The 20070-nt window shown below is 35.3% G+C and overlaps 1 protein-coding gene across 17 annotated transcripts in view; it reads right to left on the bottom strand.

The window, feature by feature from the left end:
- Positions 1-20070, bottom strand: part of WNK1 (WNK lysine deficient protein kinase 1) — a 160482-nt gene that overhangs the window by 25821 nt on the left and 114591 nt on the right. For 9 of the 17 annotated variants that reach the window (XM_053225659.1, XM_027073984.2, XM_027073983.2 and 6 more), the window contains 6 exons: positions 19222-19555; positions 17918-18105; positions 9556-9639; positions 2931-3080; positions 1201-1659; positions 154-435 (listed from right to left, as the gene is read on the bottom strand). In XM_053225659.1, coding sequence (XP_053081634.1) covers positions 154-435; positions 1201-1659; positions 2931-3080; positions 9556-9639; positions 17918-18105; positions 19222-19555 — 1497 coding nt within the window. Of the gene's footprint in view, positions 1-153; positions 436-1200; positions 1660-2930; positions 3081-9555; positions 9640-11862; positions 13093-17917; positions 18106-19221; positions 19556-20070 lie in introns of all 17 variants that reach the window. The other 8 variants (XM_027073987.2, XM_053225662.1, XM_027073990.2 and 5 more) reach the window with 6 other exon arrangements.

The following is a 20070-nucleotide window of genomic DNA, read 5'->3' on the forward strand; positions in this document are numbered from 1 at the left end:
AGAAGTTAGTTTGAAAATAGTCTCCACATGAGTTCTAAACAGGGGAACCTTATGTTTCTTCTTTGTCATTTTTATCCCAGTGTGTGTGTGTGTGTGTGTGTGTGTGTGTGTGTGTGTGTGTTTTATATATAAACATGCAGTAATTCCATTTACCTCCAGAGCTGCTTGCTGGGAGGATGTAGTGGGGGCTTGTTGTGCTAAACTCACTGCTGGCTGAGACACTTGAACCTGTCCTCCTATACTGCCCACAGGAACCAAAAGGTTTGATTCCACAAAAGGCTGCACCACTGTAGGAAAGTAACCCGGTGTAGCCAGTGCTTCTGTCGGCATGGGAGGGGATAGGACTGTAGAAGGGATGCAAATAGAAGCCACGCTGGAAGTGGGAGCAATATTTGAATCTCCTGGGTATTGTGGTGGCAGTCGAGGTGGGAAGCCCTGTGACAGAAATGAGGAAGGTGAGTTAGTGCAGGCTGGGACATCAAATTAGCAAAACAGCAAGACATGCACAAAAAACCAACCAACCAACCAAACAAACCAACAAAAAAACCCAACAAAAAACGAAAGCACATAGTAAAGAAGAATAGTAGTAGTCTCATCTCTTTCTAATAATTTAAAGAAGACTTAAAGATGATTCTTGAAATGAAATGGTATACTGGTTTCAATTTAGGGGACGGGACTCTACAACTACACTTTAAATTACTGGTTTTTCTCCTCTTTCAGATTTAAATAGGAGGAACAAACTAATTCCTTCTAGAAAAATATCAGTTTTCTAGCCAATCTAAAGTGGGAGAATGCAAAAACTCTTCAAGGTAATCATTCTAGTCATATCAAGACAGGCTAATCTGAAGCTTTTTATTGGTACCATGTTGGCAACTCTATTTACCTTACCTATAAAGAAAAAAAAGTAGCCTGATGTACTTACTCTCTTATTAGCCATATCTAGCATTTAGTCAGCTTACATCAAATATTGAGAGAACCATCTTCCTCCAAGGAAGTGTCTTGAGAAAAATGGAAATGAATCATTCAACATTACTATCCTTTCTCTGAATTTTACTGTATTAGCTTCTCTAGTTGAGATCAGCTACACTTTTGTTACTGCTAGTTATTTTGACACTCAACTATTAGGTTTTCAAGTCCTTGATGGTTTACTATTAGAACCAAACCCTCTGGTGCCCTCCTTTTTGCTAGCCAAAACAATACCTGGTATAGAACATCTCCAGAGGGAAGTGGAACCTCAGCAGCTTGTCCAAGGTTAGCTGGTATTCCCATGGACTGAACTGCTGGTTGCAGGAGCTGTGGGTGAACCTGACTTGGCAGCTGAGTCACGGGCTGCAGAAGGGTTGGAAGCTGACTAGGAACCGCAGTTGGTCCCCCTGGGATCGCAGCTGCCGTAGCAGATGAGGCCAAGGTGAGCAGAGGCTGATTAACGCCAGCTGCCATTGTAACGGGAAGGGATGAGAAACCTGTCTGAGCCGCAGACACATGAGGAGTTGATATGGGAATTTGAGAGACAGGATACTGGGGGTGTAAGGAAGTAGAGAGTGGCTGTCCCAGAGGGAGGAAATGAGCACCAGAGTGGACTGGAACAACTGAGGGTTGTGTCGCAACTGGGATCTGAGGTTCGCCTTGGATAGCTGGTACTGGCTGGGAAACTGGAAGCTGGGAAGGTAAAGAAAAACAAAACAGACAGACTTAAAAAAAAAAAAAAAGAAAAGAAAAGAAAAAAGCAAGGCTGCCAAAAGCAAGATTTATGTGTTAGCCAAAAAGAAGGAAAAAAAAAAACCAAAAACCCAAACCTGCATACATTAGTTTAAGTTAATGTGCCACACAAGAATAGGGAAAGGATAACAGGAGACAGAGAGGCTGACAGACCGGCTGTTTCAAATCTTTTGTTGTAGGAAATTTTACTAATGTTTCATCATTCGACAATAAAAGAAGACACTTCCGAAAGCAGTTTGTTTTTTTACAGCTCTATTTAGACATATTTCACATACCCTAATCCATTGGTATATTTGTTGTCACTACATCTATGACTGCTATTATAGTAGTTACTGAAATTCAAATGAAATTCTTTCTTACTGGAATTAGATTTCAATCTGTATTGCTTCTACAATTCTTTATTTTTTTTATTTTTATTTTTTGCTTCTACAATTCTTAAGTCTAACACTGGCCAATGAAAGTAGGTATGAGTACCATATTTCACTGACTCTAGGATGGAATCATCCCTCTCTACAACCTGGTCATTTTAACCTTTGTGAAACTAAGATGTATCTTACAATTAATGGTGTGTCAGTACTTGGTTACATAACATAATGGTGCATTTGACAACTGACAGTATCTCAGATGCGATGAAATACGACAGAAACAATACATTGTGCCAAAATACAAGGACAACAACCCCCAACGTTAAAGTTTAAAATAGGTCATCCAGTAGAATATACCTTCAAAAGGGCACTTTTCAAGTGATTCAAAGGACGACTCAGAACAACAGAACATGATTCCATATAAGGGGTTTTTATGACTTACTGTCAGTAGGCAATGAAAGAGGAAAAAAATGCATAAATCTGCATGAAAAATACAGCATAGTTGTAAACCTAGAATAATTAGATATAGCTAACTCAATTCTAGAAAATGCCATAGGTTCAGTTACCAAAGCACTGTTACTTAACCCACCAGTTCTAATACTTGTCCAACTGACTTCAGACTGATAAACCTAAAAGTTAAGCATTTTTGGATTGTGAATGCTGTCAGTATGTACCTATTTACATTAACTAATTCATGTGCACAAAAGGAACAATTGTCAATTCATTTTTGTGGTGAAAATAACCAACTTTGGTATTTCAACATTAGAGAAGAAGGAAGCCTATCCATGAGAAAATACAAGTTACATGGAGATTCCATTTAGCATCTATTTAGAAATGAAGAGCTACCTGTTTTCCAGATGATACTTGAGGCAAGACCTGTGGAGTCTGAGACTGACTGACTGGCTGTGCAGTAGTGGCCTCACTGGAGGTTGATGTCTGTGGAAGTGAATACTGCACTGTCTGTTGAGGAGGGGCAGTCTGCTGTACTCCCTGCTGCTGAAAATAAAGTATAATTATTCAGTTTTGTTTCAAGTCATTAATAGCATGATTCTAAGGAAGTACGTTTGCTTAAAGCCTTCTGTATCTATAAATGACAATATTAGTAATCAAGACATACACAAACCCAAATTCATCAATTCCCCTTCACACATTTATTTCGTTTTCCTCTGGTGTTCTTTATTTGTGATGGTACCACGAAGAGCAATTAACCAATGTTTCAGAATTTGAGTCACTACTGGTTCTTCACCTATCATCCCCCTTACCCCAACAGTAGGTCATTCATAAAGATCTTTAGATAACATATCCAAATAGGTCCTCTCTCCTCTAATATCTCCTTCTGGTTTTTCCCATTTTTTTGATATCTGTTCTTACTTTGGTCCTATATTAAGCAAATCCAATCTCTTCCCTTTAAGCTCTTTCTCTCATTGTATTTTTGCAACCGTGTAATTAATTTGCTTGAAGAATAGCTCTGATTACAGCCACAAAATAGAAAAACACTGAATGTGGAATTTTAGCTTTACCATTTACTAGTTGTAATACCTTAGAGACTGCTCATTTTACTGCCAAAAAGATACTTCCTTCTTTGAAAACAAGGACACAATCACTCAATTAAAAGCAGGGCAAAGGAATAAGTGACATTTAGGAATCAACCACATGTTAGGCATTCTGGTTTAATACATCTAAACTTAATGTATGGTACATAATTGTACTCCCAATACTAAATTTTGTAATAAGTTAATGGCCCCCTCTGGCCTAACAAAAATCTGAACTTCACAAATGACTTTCAAGACTCTCTAATGTCTCTAAGTAATTTAAAATTGTTTTGGTTAACACAAAACAACAGCTGCTTGTAATAAAAATTTTTAACCAACGTATCAGATCGTTAAGTTAAATGAAATATCCTAACCCCGTTTCTCTAGAGGCAACCACTATCAATGGTTTGGTCATCACCTTTATGGATTTTTTTCTATATATAACTGGTCATTTACACACAATTACATATTGAAATAAAAGCATGTTCATTCTATAAATACAGTTCTCTAACATGCTATTTTCATTTAACTTATCAATGGCATCAATATCCTAATGATGAACATTTTGGTTGATTTTTTTTGATACTTAAAATAATGCTACAACCAGTAGGCTTTACATATGTCCTGGTCTATACAACTAACTAGATACTGCTGGTAAAAGATATACTATTTGTTTATAAGTATATGTATGCATAAAAACTTGAGATTTAACTGACATATAATGATTTAATATAGGTGTATGTTGTGAAATGATCACCAGAAGAAACCTACTTAACATCTATCACCACACAGTTACAGTTTTTTTCTTGTAATGAGAACTTTTAAATTTTAAGATCTACTCTTTTAGTAACTTTCAAATGTACAATACCATAGCAATTGTAGTCACTATGCTACACACTGCATTCCCAAGACTTACTTATTTTTATTTGTTTTATATATATTATGATCCTGACCACCTTAATGAACATCCTAGATTTTGTTAGGTGATAATCTGTAAATATTTTTGTTCTCCTGATACTTATTTCTTACTTTGCTCTCACTGTATCAATTAAAATCACCCCCCAAAATGCTGACACACAATGATGACAATAGTAGTGTTTGTCTTTTTCTTGTTTCTGATAATGTATTCTTATTTTAACTTAAATCAGGAACAACTGGCTACTGATTATATAACATTTATTTTCAAAAACTAATACGATATATATATCCAAATATAAGGCAACTCTGATTATAAAATAATTTTCCATATTTTCACCTAGAAAGGAGAATAAAAAACTAGAGAATCTTTTTGGTCAACTTGAATATATTTTAACTGTAAGGAATTCACACTGAAACGTCTACCATTATCTGAATCATTAATTTACATCTCTAAGATGGCACACTTACATAAATATATTAACATATATTTACTTACATATATTAACTTATATATTATATATAATATATATTATATATTAACTTATATATAATATATTAATATTGCTCCGCCTCCCTCATTCAAACTCTTCCCACATAATAAACCAGTCTCTTTATCTTCACTGGAGCTATACTACAAAGGCTCTAGTTTTCTGGAGTATAGTATAATACTTTCCCTGTAAGTTGTATAAAATTTTCAGTGACAAGCATCATAAATAGCATTAGGACAGCTGGATTTTTTTGCTTTTGTCATAACTTATAGGTTCATATTCATGTAATCTTTGTATTACCTCCTTACAGTGACCTTTGAATAAGTTGTTCACAATGACAATAGAACCTGGAATAGTGAAGTTGCTCCCTTAAGAATAAGGACCAAATCTATATTTAATTTCTTAGCTTTTATTTTAAAACCAGTTCTGTCAGATGTTGTCTATAAACATCTCCAACTACATATACTTATTTTAAGGTCCTTACAAGCACATGTTTTCACCAGTTTTATTTTATTCCATTAACATTTTTTTGCTTATTGTTCAAAATAAAGGAGAGTGAAAGCCTGTAATGTGCAAATATGATAAAAATTTCAATATGTTGATTTCCTTCTTTACTAAGAGAAAGGGAAAAGTTTGAGGAAAAAAATATACCACTTTACAGATGAGCATATGCTTAATTCTCTCTCACTTCTATCAATGCAGAACCAAGCTTACATCAAGATGTGGATTCAATCAACTTTTTTATGAACCTATACCTTTACTTACTTGTGTTCTAGCTAGACTGAACTAAAGGTTTCTGTTCTCACAGTTTTCTATCTTTGTTGTTTTCTACCTTGCTTATAGTGAACCACCCGCCCCCCCCCCCCCCCCGCCACTTTGGCCTAGAACACTCTTTATTCTTACATGAGTTTAACTCACAATCAGAGTTCAGTTCAAATGCTATCTCTTTCATAAAGCCTTCTTGATATTCCCCTCCCTGCTTGAAAGAGATACAATTTCTCTCCTTTGGTGGCATAATTGGGATGCAGTTAAGTGGTGAGTTGTGGAGTCAGACTACTTGGATTTAAATTCTGTTTCTACCTCTTATAAGCTGTGTAAGCTTGGATAAATTACTCATCTTCTCCAGATCTTACCTTAGCTCTCCCATCTGCACAATGAAAATAATGACAGTATACTTACAGGGTTCATACAAGGATTAAATAAAAATACAGGTAAAATGCTTTGCACATTGTATATAATCTTAACTATTACGCTTATTTGTTTTGTAGGAGTTGACATATATGTTTACTAGATTACTTAGGCTCTTTCAAAGTAGTCATATCTGATCCATCTTGACCCTCAGTGCCTATCTAGCACATGGTCCTTGGGAGCATGAACTCAGTTAGGAAAAAAAATCTGTTTAACTACTGGTGTGTGTGTGTGTGTGTGTGTGTGTGTGTGTGTGTGTGTGTGTGTAAAAGAGAGAGACAGAGAGAGAGAGAGAGAGAGAGAGAACTGTTGAGAAATAAGTTTTATAGACATGTACCATCACTCTGCTTAAAATAAGAGTGAGAAGCACATATGCCAATTATACCTTAGAGTATTTAGGGAGAAGTGGCACCCCTGGGTAGGCCAGGAATAGATGGTCATCTTTTTGTGCACAATCTCACTGGCTAATAAACAACACTTCAGCTAAATAGGTATTGTTTAGCACAGCAACTTGGAAACATGTTTTGTATAAACCTGCCTCATGAAACCAGTTCAAATAGCCTATACAGACTATGTACTATCTATTGAATAAGGAAGGGTGCTTGATGGAAAAATGTTCATGAGCCTCAGTTGAACACAAAGTTAAGAAATACCTGAAGATTCAATGGAAGAAATAATAATAATAAGAAATAATAATAAGAAATAATAATATTAGTAGTAGTATAAAAATTAATCATAAAATAAAATATAAATTATTGGCTCTATTATTATTATTTTACTTATTTATTTATTTATTTATTTATTGAGCTATAAGAGAGTGAGCGTGAGTGGGGGAGAGGGGCAGTGGGAGAGAGCAAGAATCTTAAGCAGGCTCCATACTCAGTGCAGAACCCGACACAGAGCTCGATCCCATGACTATGGGATCATGACCTGAGCCAAAATCAAGAGTCAGATGCTTAAATGACTGAGACACCCAGGTGCCCCTGTAACAAATTATTAAGTAAGGTGGTTTATGGCATACATGGCAAAGAGCTACTAAGTTTTCTAGTAGGAGGAAGCTATTTTTGGAACCTCATTAAGATACACATACCACTAGAAGGGACTCTTGATCAAAACATGAAAAAAGCAATCCCTTATTGGTTACAGTCCAGAAACCCATGGAATAAAGTAAATTTCAGCTAAAGGACATTTCCCTTCTCACTCTAATAAAATTAGAGATATGGTTTCCGAAGGTAGGGTTGGAAACCGACAGTATAAAAAAATGAAACTCACATCTAAAAATAAACTCCACCCATATAGTACAGAGACAGAGCTTATAACCTTTAAAAAAAAAAAAAAAAAGAAATCCCAGTAGCTGAAACAAATAAATGCAGATTCTTGAGTACCTCTCCAGAATCATAAGTCCCTGCAGAACTTTAATGTAGGAAAAAAACCTATTCTAGAAATGTTGAATTCTGGCTTATAATTTTTAGTTCTATCCACTTACTGGCTATGCGACCCTGAAAAAATTAAGTATTCTAGACTGCATATACTTATATAATTTGAGGGCCCAATTTTATGATTCTATTTAAATGTCATCCTCTATGTAACATAATTCACAAAAGTATCTACAAAAAGCATCACTGACACATAAATTTTGATTGTATTACAGCCGTATTTAGCTACATTTTTTCCCAGAAGAGTCAACTACCTAAATTCTTTTAACCTGACCATTTATGGAATTGTCTTCCCTTTACCCCCACATATTTTTCTTACTAATAAACTGAATGGTGTGTTTCATTATCTTCATTTGCTAGTAAGTATACATATTATATGCCCACATATAATATACATAACAAATTCCTTTGGAGAAGGAAGAACAGAGCAAGCACTTAAATTTACTCAGGTTTATTGGTGTTGGCCTGTGTCCAAAGATAAACAAAGTAGGAGTGGAACCTGATAGCGCTTCTACCCTCAAAACAGCTTCATGTAATTTTTAATTTATATTTTCATTAAAGGTTGTTAATAGAACTAAAATAAAATTTGTTAAGGTTGGCAAATTGTGACTACTCAAATTTAACTAATTATATACAGATTCATCTACTTGTCTGAAAGAAAAAGCAGGAGCAAGACAAAGCATATGATTACCAGCCTTTAAATTCTGTAGACAGGGCTGTTTGTTGGTCACCAAGTAAATGTACATATAACCAAACTAATCCTGTACAAGGAACAACTAATTTAAACTAGTATCAAATGACTATATGATTACATGCTAGCCTGGAAGGTGACCATCTGTAATAAAAATTAAAAGCTTTGTTTAAAAAAATTAATAGAGGGGTGCCTGGGTGGCTTTGTTGGTTAGGCATCTGACTTCGGCTCAGGTCATGATCTCATAGTTCATGAGTTCGAGCCCCGAGTCGGGCTCTGTGCTGACAGCTTGGAGCCTGGAGTTTGCTTCAGATTCTGTGTCTCCGTCCCTCTCTCTGTCCTTCCCCTATTCATGCTCTGTCTCTTGTTCTCTCTCTCAAAACTAAATAAACATTAAAAATACAATACAATACAATAAAATATTAACAGAAACAAAAACCAATTTATGACTTGGTAGCTGGGAAAACACACTTCACAGGGAACTGTCAATGAAATAGTTCATGAGGAAGTTTTTATGACAAATGTGGTGGCTATCAATTTTATTTTAAACAGCTAAAATATTCAACAGTGTCAAAAAAGCCTTATTCCCATGCAAATAATTGCTATTAACTAATATCAGTAATGAACTACACATGTTTAATTTTAGAATTACTAGTTTTGCTGTTGAATACATTAGCACTGTACTATAATCTTTTGAGTTCTATGGACCTTTAGGAATAAATTCCCCAAATGAAAGTTTAAAAATGTTTAAAAAGTTCCTAACGTAGCTGTTCAGTTCTCTCAGCATAAAATCTGATACCCCATCTCACAGATTAGAAATTAATTAAAAAGGAGTATAGCATTATTAGTCAAATACAATGAAAGCAATAGCAAAATGCTCATAAAAGGATGTCACAAATATAAAAAGAAAACTGACATTCTTTGTGTTGTTAGATTATGTGTAGAATCATGTATTTAAGAAGGCAGATAAATATCAGTTAACGATTCTTTTGAATTTCAACATATGTCTAAATTTAGTAGATAATTTAAAAATACATTAAACAAAAGGGAAGATTTTCTAAAATGTTACTGGACACAAATGTTATGCCTCTTGATTTTTCTTTCAAGAACATGGCAAACCATTTATTTACGTAAGGAATGTAATTCATGAAAAGATGTTAAGCAGTGTTTTGGTTACTATTAATATATAAAATGTAGCAATGAGTTAGTTGTTCTCACCTGCTGAGAATGTTGTATGGGCAGGGAAGATGGAACCCCTGTTAGGCTACTTGAGGATGGTTGACCCTGGCTTTGCCCCTGTGCCTGAAGGAAAAAAGTGAATACAACAAATTAGCGAAGCCCTACGTAAGTACAGAGAGGTCAGGCTTTTGCAATAAACATTCAAACTCCTGAGAGTTTGCTTGAGCAAAATGAAACATTAGCTTGATTAAGTATGTATGGGAGACCACTGGGGCATCTTTTGTAAGAAAAGGTTAGAGGCAGATTATATCACAGAATGTATCCTGATCCCATGCAAAAACCACTAGTGGTTAAAACCTAACTTACTACTGCTGTGTTTGGGCTATAATTTTAGCTGACCAAAACAGTAAAATTCATAATAAAATTGTTACTGAAAGTATAATAATCAGGAAAAAGTAGCATGACTACCAATGTGAAATAACCCTATATTGGAATAATTAAAGACAAAGGGTATTTGAGAGTGCTAATTTGGTTCCTTTTGCTACTTCTTATAGTGCTAGGGTGACTTTTACTAAAAATGTAAAAAACTTGTCATTGTCACTAACCTAGAGTAATGGTTGTCACGCAGAAGTGATTTTGCCCTTCCAGGGATCATTTGTCAGTATCTAGAGACATTTTTGGTTGTCACAACTGGGGGAGGTGGTTTCTACAGGCATGTACGAGTTAGAAGCCAAGGATGCTGCTAAACATCCTACAATGCACAGAACCACGACCTACAACAAAGAATTATCCAACCTAAACCATCAAGTGTTGCATTTGAGAAACCCTGACCTAGAAGTCTAAGTTAAAATAATTGAGAAAGTGAGAAATGAATGCAGGATTTCTTATGTAGGTAAGTTAAGGAAATGAAAAGGCCCACAAACTTTGGTGTTCCATTTCAGTTTAGAGGTGTTTCTTTGAAGCCTACTTGGATTTGACACCACATGTCACTGCATCTTAACCACTATTAAGTATTCATTCTTTCTACAGTATGTAAATTTACTGCCTGATGGCTTACTTTGGAAAGTTTAAAGAAGAATGGCTGGCAGTGCGTTAAGATTTATAATACAGGCTGACAAGCAGCGCATTAATGTGAGCACACAGTGAGTACACTGCATGCCGATGCAACGTAATTTTCATTTCTGGATCTTCTTGCTTCCTAGAACTATTCTAAATAACTTATACTTTATGTACACTTTTGGGATTGTTTATGCCCCTTATAAGGGAAGAACACAGGAAGAAAGTATCAAGAACATACAGTATTTTATAAGAGTGGAATATTTAAAAGATCCAAGCAATGCCTTGAATATATAATTGAAAAGTCTTATAAAATCTATATAGATTTTATACATTTATAAATTATACATTTTTATACATTTATACATTATAAAATCTATATAGATCTTATACATTTAATAAAATATATCAAAGGAATATATGACAGTTAATACTGACTCCACTTGAATTCTGTTATGTCCATTACTTTGTCTTTATTTGCGAGAGTACATATGCCCATACCCATAAATAACAAAATTTAATTTGTTGAGGAAACAAACCAAGGCCTGAGATATCTGTTTCTCAGCTTGCAACATCTATCACAAATTCTTAAAAGCAAAAAAAATCCTACCACCCACACTAGATTACAATTTTGTTGTTAAAAATTAGAATCAATTTTATGGATTAGCATTTTATTTGGACATATAACACACAGTGACTTGTTCAAATGATGCCATTTTAAAAGGCATTTTCATTTGTTCCTAAATTCTTAAGATGTTTCTTTTCTCTTTTAAGATTCCTCCAAACTAATCAAAATTTTGTGTATTCTTAATACTCTTTAAAAAACTCCTTATTTTCCATTCTTTTCATTTTACAGAAAAAAAAACCTATTAAAAAAAAAAAAACCAAAAACTAGCCATGTTTGTTTCTAGGAGAGAGAAATACTTCATATTAATATTTATAAATAATCAACGATGAGTCAACTTTACATGATAGACAGTTACATTCTCACTACAAATTGAAATTATTCTACATATGGATAGAAGTAACTGATTTTGACGAGTGACTAAAGTTCTAGTTTTTGTGTTCTCTTTTTCAAGGGTTTGCACATATTATAGGTAAATGAGGCAGCTTCTCTCTCATACTTTGTTCTTATATACAAGTAGTTTATAATCCCCCCAAAAGGAGAAATACTAATATTATGAATAAAATTAAAAATAATCCACATAAATGGAAAGGAGGGATAGAAAACTTAAATGTAATGATGCACAGTAGGGTAGTTTAAAAGAATCGTGGAAGTTTTCCTATAACCTGTGGATGGAGTGCAGATCCTCCTGAAGAAAATGAGGCAGATAAAACCTGCTGAGATGTGGTTCCTTGGGGGAAACAGAAGAAAAGTGGGGATTCTTGTAACACTGTCTGAGGCAGACGGATAAAGGGTAATGAGACGTCAGAGCCAAAAGGTGCAGCTGCTCCCCCTGTAGGGGGAGGTGATTGAAAATCACTGGGGTCTGAAGAAGTAATTTGTGAGGAATCACTGGAATATTCTGGGCTTCCTATTGGCCAGTTCTGTCCGATAGGCTCTACCACAGAAACGGTCAATTCTGGGGCATGGTAATTACGCTGTTCTTCAGTCACAGGCTGTAGGCGGCCATGTAATCCAACTGATTGAGGAGGTGGTTCTTCCTGATTCAAGTCCACTGCAACCTGTCGATTTCGGTAAACACGCTGAGGCAAGACTCCTCCTCCTTCTCCCGAAGAGGAGCTTGGAGTGTGAACATGAAACTCAAATACACAATTGCTTCTGCTCTCATTGTTATGAGTTAACACAGCGGGCGCAGAATGAGGAACAAAGACAGGGTGAAATTTCAAACGTGTAGCATCTGTACTGATAGGTGCAGAAATACTAGAGAGGGGAGATCCTGGACTCAATCCAGAATCTAATCTTAAATTCTGAAGGTGTCCTACCAGGAAAGCCTGTCCAGATGGAAATTCAAAGACAGAACTTGAGGTAGGGCCCCCTGGTACTGGCTTCTGTTCAGGTATCTGTTTCATAGGACTTGACAGTACTGGTGAGTTGTATGGAATACCCTCATACTGTTCTGTCACCTGGGCCTGGTAAGCTAAATACACTGGTTCCTGAGGAATAAAATAGTGAGCTTCTTCTGGAAGTACTAGTCCAGGTCTATAGTCACCGTGAACTTGAGTTGGTTCAAACATAGGATGGACCTGTATCTCACATGGCTCTCCAGTTATTCTACTGGCTGTAGTGCCCAACATAACTACGGCCTCTGGTGTCCAGTTAGTTGGGCTGCCACCAGGTGGAAGAAGATTTTGGCCAACAGTCCTCAGCAGGGGTTGGAAGTGGCGAGTTTGGGCTTCCAAGAAGGAGGTGCTCTTACGCCGCTGGGAAATGGCCACCTTCGGTGGACAGGTGGGAGGTGGTGAAAAAGAAACTGGACGTTCAGGAATAGTTGGGAAAAATATCTGTGATTCTGGGTATGTTGGGGTCCCCCCACACGGATGCGCCATGGACTGAGGCTGTATCAACATGAATAAGACAAGTAATTCATACATTCATATGTGAAATTACATTAGACATGCAAAACTGGGTAGCTCTGTGTAACCCTATGAAACGGTTACACAAAATTTATAATTAATAAAGAAATAACAATGCTTTTGGAAATTATGTGCATAGTAAAAATCCATTAAATACATCCAGGGTCAATAAAGTTATTCTGTGGGATTCTTTGCGTTAGATAAGAGCTGCTTTTCCACAACATCTTCTCTCAAAGGAAATGGAAGAGTTTTCTAAGTGTTTATTCTGTTTTTACCCCCAATTAATATTCTCACTCTTAAGACTTAATGTATATTTAAATCAGTGGAAAAAGAATTAAAATAGTAAGAGTTAAGGGAAGATAGTAAACTCAACATTTTTAAGATATAAGAAAGGTACTTCAATTTAATCTGCTATACAAAGTTTTCCTATATTCTATATTATTATCCTGTGCTGTTAGAGGCTTCAGTGTTATTATCAACTAACAGTATGTCATCTAACTAGAAATCAAAAGAAGTATTTTTGGTGGACAGTAAAAGACACACTACGGACTACTGACAGAAATACCTTCCCCCCATCTATCTTAAACTAGATGCAGTTAATTTTACTACACGAAACATGTTACAGATGTCAAATTGCTGAATGTCCACTTCTCTGATCCTAGTTAAGGGGTGAATAATTTAGTGTTCAAATCAAGTGAAAAGGATAATATAAATAACAGACTTAACAGCACTTTTTTATTCACATATGCAGTTACAGTCATAAGACTCTATAATTTTAGAATCCTACCTAGCCAAATGCAAACAGTGTACACTGTAATAATTCACTTTTATGGACTCTTCTTAAAAAGAGTAGATTAATTTCATTCTTTCAGTAGGGATAGTCCCCATCAAGTTAGCAAAATGGCTCAACTGTTGCTTCTTCACAACAGCTAAAAGAGGGCTTCTATTTCAGACCAGAATGCTTCATTTTACTGTTTATTCAAGGAGTATCCCAAAGCCATAACATATATATGGCTAATCATTCTCCTAAGTACAAATCTGAATATTTTGATATTGCTAGATCAGAATGTTAACTATATTCTCTATCTGGAAAAGCAGCAGCAAGGTCCCACAGTGTTTAACACAACTTTAAGAGACAGATCTTTTACAGATACAAATGGGGGCAAAGAAAATCTTATATACTACATGTGTATCTAATGTATTCACTAGGGTCGCAGCACCTCTTTCTGCCCATGAGTCCTGTTTTTGTGCTTTAATAAAACTACCATTTTTGCACCCTCCAAAAAATAATGTATTCATTAGAGTCAAGATCCCACCTTATTTGATCAATCTAAGAGACAAATTTCCACGAGGGAACATATGTTTTAGTTTGCCAACACCATCACTTTAAACCGCTAAGAATTAAAAGCAACTTTCAGTCTTCAATTACTCTTTGCTATGGGGGAAAAAATGGACTCATTCAGCTTCATTAGTGTCTCTTTAGAATGACGTGAAGAGAAAATGTATTTGAGTTACTTTTTTGATAAAGAGAAAACTTGCTTTTGGTTAAATCAATGAATTTAAAATGAAGTAATACATATTCTTTATATTAATATGTGAAAATGCAAGGATTCGTATAGGTCAGTTAGGGATAGGAGAATATAATAAAAACTAAATTTTATTGTGTGCACATTGATATGTGTCCAGGGCACTATAAGCATTCTCTCTCATTACCTCCTTGCTTTTTCCCCCCCTTAAAGCCTGTAACAAAAAAGTTTCCTATAGGAAGAACTGGTATCCTGAAAGCATAAGTGTAGTCCTTTTTATTTATCTAATTTTTATTAAAATTCTTGATGCCTGGATGTATTCATTGGTAATAAATTTTCATTTGTCAGGGTGTTTACAGTTACATACAGTACTGACAAAGAGGGAAGGCAGGCTGGAGCGTCGGTGCTTGCGCTGAGAGGCAGAGTGCATAGGCAGGACACTCTCCAATGCTTTAGAAAGCTTTTCGGCAAAAGTTTCCTCAGGGGCAATCCGAAGGAGGGAAGGAGAAAGAGATGCAGACAGCACTGGTGGTGGGGTGGAAGGAGCACTGGGAGAGATGCGGGACAGAGAGGGAACAGCAGAAAGATGGGGAACACAAACCGACATGCTACGGCCACGACGAGGCTAAACAGAAAACAAACACACACATGAAAAACACAATACTTTGAAAAAAAAAATAACCAAATGTACAATGATAATAGGGCATAGCTGACCTAAAGAACTGTCCATCCTCCCCCAATCCAGCAAATCCAATTTTTTTGTGGAGAGGCATAATTCCACAAAGCACACCTGGCAGATCACAACTATGCTCTCTACACTGTTGGCCATGTACAGGCTTTTTATGAACCACCACGATAATGATCAATTATCTTCCTAAATATTCTGAAATTACATCAATTGTTATGAATGTATGAATAAGAAGAGCCAACTGACTGAGGTAGTAGAATAGATAGGGAATACAATGAATACTGGCTTACAGTTTTTTTAAAACTTATTAAGATTAAGAAAGAATTCTGTTAGTTTAATGTACGTTATAATGTGTAGAAGACTTTAAGACTGGATTACTTTGCCGGAACTCTGGAAATTTCAGAGGTTTCTCAGTTCTATTTAGAAGGGATCAGACTAAAAAAAATTGTTGTCTCAGAGTATTTTATTTATTACATTTCCTATCTTTATCTGTAAAGAGTAAAAACTCATTTTCTAACAGGAAAAGCATTAGTTTTCTAGAAGTAATTCACGACATAGACACATTCTGTAGTTTTACCAAAGTAGTCAATGGAAAAATACCTTAAATGTGAGTCTCTGAAGAGTAAAACTTTAAGAGTTTTCTGGCGTATCAGAGATTCAACTTAGGTTTATAAACTTTGAAGCGTCTCAACATAAAAATTTTAATACAGCTAAAAAGTAGTATGCCTAATACTGTTAAAGTTGTCCTGAGCAAGTTTGTCATTTCCCTTTAGGTATTGTGAACTGTATAGTTGATTGTGTTTTCTTTTCCAAAACTGGCTGCACAGAATGCTTTGAACGAAATTTGTGGCCTACCAGTAGTAAGTACTTAAGCATCATCATACTTATCATACTTAGTTCATTCCTGGTTCTATTTTTTTTTCCACCCGTTTCCCTTTTATTCTAATTTTTTTATTGCACATATAAGTGATATATTATTGTAAGCCATAGTAAATTCTTTCTGCATTAAGAAAGAAAAAGAATCATAAGATTTAAAAAATCCTCAATATTTGATGACTCTTCATGATATACCTCCACAGAATACTGTCATTAAAAGGCAAGGCTGTCATTAACAGTCTGCTTTTAGAGCATCAATAAATAAATATAACTATCTTTGTGGCTCAAATATTTAAAATCATAAATGATCATTCTATCTCCTTTTCTAAAATAGAGACGCCTAATGTTCATTACCCTGTGATAAGGGAATCAAAGAGATTAAAAATAGTTAAAAAGAAATCTAGTTATGATTTTTGATTGAGCAAAGAGTATGAACAAGAGTAGAAACGAACAAGAAATGCTGACAAATAATATTTGTCAGAACACGGAAATACATCTATATAGTCTCTGTAAGTTCTTCTACGCTACTTAATTATTTTAAAGGTCAGAAAAGTAGAAAACATTAGTGTATTAGTTTTCTTTGCTTTACTGTGGCCATTCATCTTGAGACTTAGCCAATGCAGGACTCATGAATGGACTCTGAAACATACAAACGTCTTTTATTCCAAGCTGTAGGACAAAAGAGCAGAGCAAGCAGAAGTATTTTCTTAACAGAGAAAGATTTTCATTTAATGTCGAGCAGAAGTTCCACAAAATTCTGATTTAAAAGCTTTCTGAGAAAGAGAAAAAAAAAAATCTGTCTAAAGATCTCACTACACAAGTGCTATACAGTGACCAGTTATTCTCTAATTCCTTCCTGAAGCAGATGATGTACTTTATTTAGCACTGAAGACTTCACAGAGGGTCAACAAAAGAAATGGGGTATTACCTGATACCTATTTTAACATTTTCTATATGAAAAGCAAGAGTGGCTAATGTAAAACATGGGGCAGTGTGTGTGTATCTGTGTTTACATATAAATGCATAAAATATTTCAGGAAATAATCTCCATAAGTGGATTCTGAAAATAAATCTGTAATAAAACCATACCAAATAAAGAGAAAAAGCAAATGAACGTATACTGGGGAAGGAATTTGTGTCCAACACAGACTTTAAGGCAGGAACACGCATAGCAACTGATGGTTAACTAAACACAAGCGCTAAATTAAATGGTCATACAAATAAAGGATTTCTTCACTCTAAAGTACTCACATGCAGCATTCTATAATGGTTTGAATGTCTTACCTGTGTTTTATACAATAAGAAATCTTATAAAAAATGCTTAGTAATTCTTTTAGTAAGTAAGCTTTTGAAAAACACTCCACACACCCACCCTCAAATCATTTGTATGTCCAACTTATGCTGATTTGAACAGTTTCAACTCTAAAGTGCTAAAGAGGGCATTATCTTTAATCAAATACAGATTAGTCTAAATCTTGTACATAGTTTCTTCACCTAGGAAGTTCAGCTGATTCTCATACATTAATGTTTATGTTCTAGCCTAACTGAACTACTCCAATTGTACTCTATAATAAACCTATTTCCTTTAGAAACATACCATCTATATTATCTACTTCAAACTCATGCTATTACTTGGATAGCAGAAAGAATCTGAAATTAACATATTACATCTACTGGCCCTCATTATAGGCTTACACTCTCTTATGCAGTTACTTACCATACTTGAGGATGGATATACCCCATGAGGCTGAGATTGTGCTTGGACAACAGAAGCTGTATGCCCTGGGATTGTGCCAGTAGAATGTGCCTGTTCATGTTGGGACCCATATGAAACTGTCTGTTGGCTGCTCACTCGAGATTCTGTGAAGACAGAAGATCCTTGACCACTGTCAACCGTCCCGTCAGCTGAGGGAGAAATAAATTGCCAAAAAACACAGAGAGACACACATCACAAAAAGGAGGTTTATATTTTCCCATCACAAACCCATTACTCTAGGGTTAGTTTTTTCTTTGTAAAGACCTGAACTAAATAAAAAATGAATACTAGTTATTTTACTAAGTAGATTTCTATGCTTAAAAACATGAAGGATCCATATGGAAAAAAAGTTTTAATGTCTTTAAAAAAAAAAAACTGCATGGCTGTCATAGAATCTTATTACCTGAAGAATAAGGGAACTAAAATGGAATGCTATTAGTCAGCCATAGGTTTGATGTAGCTTTCAAAGTCTTATGATGTAGCTTTCCAAGCTTTCAAAGTCTTGGAGAGCAGTGCATTCTTAGTATTAAGGAGGTAGTTCAATCAAAAACTAATAAGAGGTGCATTAGTTTCTAGTCTACATGTTATTCAGCTTTGCTAAAAATGCTGAACCAGATTAATGGATTCAATTACAAATAACTAAGATAAATTTATTCATTTTTCATTATTAGTTATATTTCATTTTATTCATTTATTTTTGCAGATGTAAGTTTTAAAAAAAGTTTTTATTTAAATTCCAGTTAGCATACAGTGTAATATTAGTTTCATAATTACATTTTATTTTAAGGAATTGTGAAAAGTAGAAATCTATAAACTGGAACTTCTAAGATGTTGGAACCTGTGAAATTATTTTATATCCTTTTTTTTTTTTAATGTTTATTTATTTTTGAGACAGAAGGAGACAGAGCGTGAGTTGGGGAGGGGCAGAGAGAGAGGAAGACACAGAATCTGAAACAGGCTCCAGGCTCTGAGCTGTCAGCACAGAGCCCGATGCAGAGCTTGAACCCACAACCGTGAGATCATGACCTGAGCCGAAGTCGGATGCTTAACTGACTGAACCACCCAGGAGCCCCAAATTATTTTATATCCTAATCACATTTCCTTACTGTCCTGTCCTAGTCTGTTAGTGGTAATTACTTCAAATTTCTTATTATATATTGGCTTCATGATTCAAACCAAGAGGCCAGCGAAAAATGATGAGTAAAAAGATGAAAAATCACTTAGGAGTATCCTTAGCATACTTGTCCACTTCCCCAAATACTTACATAACACAGATATACTAGTTTGTTGGTACTGTAGTTGTTGATGTTGATCTGCCTCAGGTTCTTCAGGTTCTACTTGTGTAGAAACTGAAGCTGATGTGGTAGAAGCAGGAGGCATGCCAGTACTAGCAGATGGGATCTGTTTGACTCCTGCCTGGGAAGTACTTGATTGTTGTTCTACCTGGTGTTTCTGATTGATCTCTTCCTGCTTTCTTTTTTCTTGTTCCTCCCGTACCAACTGCCGCTGTTCTCGTTTTCTCTTAATTAATGATACTCTATCTTTGATGGCTTTTGCCATGGTCTTGTGATCACCTTCACAGACATACCCAGACTCTACCTACAGGATAAAGGAGTACGTTAGGAAGCAGTACAATATCAAAAGAAAGCAAACCAAATATAAAACAAAAGAAGCAGGTGTGGGGAAAAAAGCAGGAAGAAGGGGGAAGAGAAAGACCTCTCTAAGGACTGGTCTTAACCAAATTGTGAAATTACGGGTCTGCATTATGCATTTCTCCACCATTTTTATAGATACTCATAGGGTGGGTGCCATCATCTTTGTAGAAACTCTCAGGGTGGGTGTACCTTTACTCCTAATAACAACAAAACAATGGGGAACCTAAAACCAAAGGTTTTAAACCAAATAAGGCTCATTTTATTCTAGTCACTCGATTTCCCCACTCACATTAACTATTAATATTAATCTGTCTTGTTTTAAACTTTGTTTCGCTAGGCAACAACTTAACCAGAAACAACCATGGTAAATAAATGAAAGTTACAAAAAAAAAAAAAAAAAAAAAAACAAATAAAAACACAAATCTCTAATGGTATAAAAAACTAACAATTAAAATAAAT

Source organism: Acinonyx jubatus, chromosome B4 (genome assembly GCF_027475565.1).
Source record: "Acinonyx jubatus isolate Ajub_Pintada_27869175 chromosome B4, VMU_Ajub_asm_v1.0, whole genome shotgun sequence".
In the NCBI taxonomy this organism is placed as follows: Eukaryota; Metazoa; Chordata; class Mammalia; order Carnivora; family Felidae; genus Acinonyx; species Acinonyx jubatus.